This window comes from Verticillium alfalfae, genomic scaffold, assembly GCF_000150825.1.
Source record: "Verticillium alfalfae VaMs.102 supercont1.5 genomic scaffold, whole genome shotgun sequence".
Taxonomy (NCBI): domain Eukaryota; kingdom Fungi; phylum Ascomycota; class Sordariomycetes; order Glomerellales; family Plectosphaerellaceae; genus Verticillium; species Verticillium alfalfae.
In genome coordinates, this window is record NW_003315034.1 from 2048621 (window position 1) to 2051907 (window position 3287).

At 55.7% G+C, this 3287-nt stretch overlaps 1 protein-coding gene across 1 annotated transcript; it reads left to right on the plus strand.

Moving 5' to 3' along the window:
- Positions 1 to 1833: 1833 nt before the first annotated feature.
- Positions 1834 to 3109, plus strand: VDBG_04959 (mitochondrial phosphate carrier protein; the record flags this gene model as incomplete). The annotated part of the gene is made up of 3 exons (XM_003005307.1): positions 1834 to 2133; positions 2198 to 2986; positions 3053 to 3109. The coding sequence occupies 3 exons, from the start codon at positions 1834 to 1836 to the stop codon at positions 3107 to 3109; spliced, it is 1146 nt and encodes a 381-aa protein (XP_003005353.1).
- Positions 3110 to 3287: the final 178 nt, after the last annotated feature.

Below are 3287 nucleotides of genomic sequence, written 5' to 3' on the forward strand. Positions count from 1 at the left end.
TGTGAGTCGCAGGGCAGAATGAAGTTTAGCCCGGAGCAGCCCATCTGAGATAGAATATATTTTCAAACAAATTGAAAGCCAAATCAGTCCTGTACGCAATAATGTACGGACGTCGACTGCTGGACATGGGAGGCTTGGTATGTCCCCTGGCCGGCATTGCTCGTTATCACAAGCGCCAAATGTACTGGGAGCCGTCCTTGTCTTGCAGGACTCAGTATGTATTTGGTTTTCTCTAAGAAGATCAAAATCACAGCTGGTCAAATGCTCAGTGTCCATGTCAGCTTGGTCATGTTCCCGAGGACCGCCACTTGGTCACCACAGCGTGTTGGGTCTATATCGGCAGCGTCCCCGTCACTTCCGGCTGCAGGGCGACGATGTGTGACCATGCTTGGAAAGCCATAAGTAGGCATCACGTCATTCTTTGCTCAGGAACTCCTTGGTCAGAAGCTGGAACTTGAGTCTACGAGGTTGGCCCTATGATCAGGAGCGTCACTTCAGGGAATAGGTTCCTACGACGACGGTCACAATGTCCAATACGTCTTCAATATTGTAGCAGAGACATGGAATGGAGACACTCTATCGGGTTTATGTCCCAGGAGGTGCGGCTAGCCACACAGCCTTGGTGTTCAACATCTTTTTCTACCCGTCAAGCTGTCAAGCTGCCGTGATGGGAGTTTTGACAACAGATGAGACCGGAAGCTGTTGCTGTGACTGTGAGCTAGACACATGGCATTCAGCCTGTCCTAAATTCAAACTACTACCCCTAATTCGACATATTCCTGCTCCCGGCACATGATATACGGCTTCCACGCTAAGCTTGAGGGGGGCCGGAGCCGGCTCCGGCCATAGTGGGTCGCCGGGCACGATAGATTCATTATTGCCCGCTCCCGATCATCTCCCGTCAAACTAAACAAATGAAGACAGCTCATTGATGAGGAGACCGTACAAGAGAATCGCTGGCCAAAGAGTACATTGCCATCGGCTTCACACAAAAGCAGCTTGATCGCGTGACACGACAGACGTGCATGACACGCCAAGAGCTTGCTTCATTGCCGTGCGGTCCGGGCCAGGCCGGTAGGTCTTCCCATCGGAGCCTTCACGAGATTCATACGGAACACGGGTGGACATGAAATCCAAGAGCATCCCTGGAGGAAACCCCATATTCGCAGGTGATCACATACAATTCCCGATGAATAGCTCACGCTAAGGTTATACGGCACCTAAGATACCCAGTCCCCTGCCTCAAACACGGCGCAGCTGGAATCCTTCGGTGAACCCCCGCCGACCTTTTCCGACCCAACCAATGGCCCTGCGCCGTCGTCTCCTGTGTGACACGCATCCCGCAACCTATCAAGGCGCCCCCAGCTCCAGCCTTGTGATGTCACTCTGAGAGCTCTCTCCCCTCAGAAAGTGCAGGAAGGAAGCGAGCGTCGTACCTGCCCGACCTGACCTCACGCACTTTCCTCCCCATGCCATTGCCCGTCGCAAGCTGCTCGCTCAGCCTCGAGAGGCCTTCATCGTAATACCCACACGCAAGAGCCCCAAACCTGTGCCGAACGACAACCCTCCCCATCCGAACGCTTCCGAATTGGGGACCCTTGCCCAATTGGCCTGTCACCTGTTACCTGTAGCATTCTTGCGACGCGGACTTAAGGCAAGAGTCACCTTCTCCCGAAATCACGCACACGGACCTAGTGGCCGGAAAACCCGTGTCCCGCTGCCTTGTTCGTCTGTCGCAGCCCATACATCACTCGGAAGGCATTCGACCGCTAACTCGCTCTCAGACACCAAAGTCTGTCCCTCTCCCGTGAGAACAGCGCCATCTCGATAATCATGTCGTTTTTGTATCCCCAACGGGATACGTTCCAGTCATGCTTTGCGTCTCCTCTGGCGCCGGCCGCTCCGAAGCGCACGTCGTTGGTCCCCGGCCCGAGCAAGTACCAGGCCCGGCCCGAGCTGTACGGCGCCTACTCGACCGTCGATGATGTCAAGGGCAAGGCCCAAAAACTCAGCAGCGAGGCGGCCAAGGAGTTCGAGAAGGCCTCCGCCGCCGCCCAGGCCAAGGCTGGCCGGATCGAGCTCTACTCTGGCAGGTACTATGCCGCCTGCACCTTTGGCGGCCTGATGGCCTGTGTGAGTAGAGAAGAGCCTCCCCCCCTCAAACGTGGTGCTTGACCTCCGTCTGACCAGCCTGTAGGGCCTCACGCACTTTGCCGTCACTCCGCTTGACCTCGTCAAGACGCGCCGCCAGATCGACTCTAAGCTGTACACGGGCAATTTCCAGGCCTGGGGCAAGATCTTCCGCGGCGAAGGCGTGCGCGGCATCTTCACCGGCTGGAGCCCGACCCTCTTCGGCTACTCCGCCCAGGGCGCCTTCAAGTATGGATGGTATGAGTTCTTCAAGAAGCAATACTCGGACATTGCCGGCCCCGAGAATGCCCAAAAGTACAAGACGGTTCTGTATCTGACTGCGTCTGCTTCGGCCGAGTTCCTCGCCGACCTTGCCCTCTGTCCCTTTGAAGCTGTCAAGGTGCGCATGCAGGGCGGCATCCCGTCTCCTTACAGCGGCACGCTCGACGGCATTCGCACCATCGCGGCCAAGGAGGGCGTGTCCGGGCTGTATAAGGGCCTCTACCCTCTCTGGGGTCGTCAGATCCCCTACACTATGATGAAGTTTGCATCCTTTGAGACCATTGTCGAAATGATCTACGACCGCCTTCCTGGTCAGAAGAGCGACTACAGCAAGGGCGCCCAGACCGGCGTCTCCTTTGCCGGTGGCTATCTGGCCGGTATCCTCTGCGCCATCGTCTCTCACCCTGCCGATGTCATGGTCAGCAAGTTGAATGCCAACCGTGCGCCCGGCGAAGCGTTTGGCGGTGCCCTGAGCCGCATCTACAAAGATATTGGCTTCTCCGGACTGTGGAATGGTCTTCCAGTGCGCATCGTCATGATTGGCACTCTGACTGGTCTACAGTGGATGATCTATGTGAGTTTCAAGTGCCTGTTCCACTATGCATAAAGATACTAACAGTGGCTGTAGGACTACTTCTAGATCTTCATGTTTCTCCCAACGACAGGCGGTGCGTCACAGGTCGTGGAGAAGAAATGAGAAATGCACGAGTTCGAGAAGAGGTGTATTCGGGCTGCACCGAGTAGGTCATCGGTTGCCGAGTGGGGTTATCCCGTAGAAACTAGGAATACTTTGCTCGTCGTACATTTGACTGACTCAAAACAAAGATGACACAGGTGCCCGCGGATGGCTCCGATATAGGGTCTATATGTGAAGG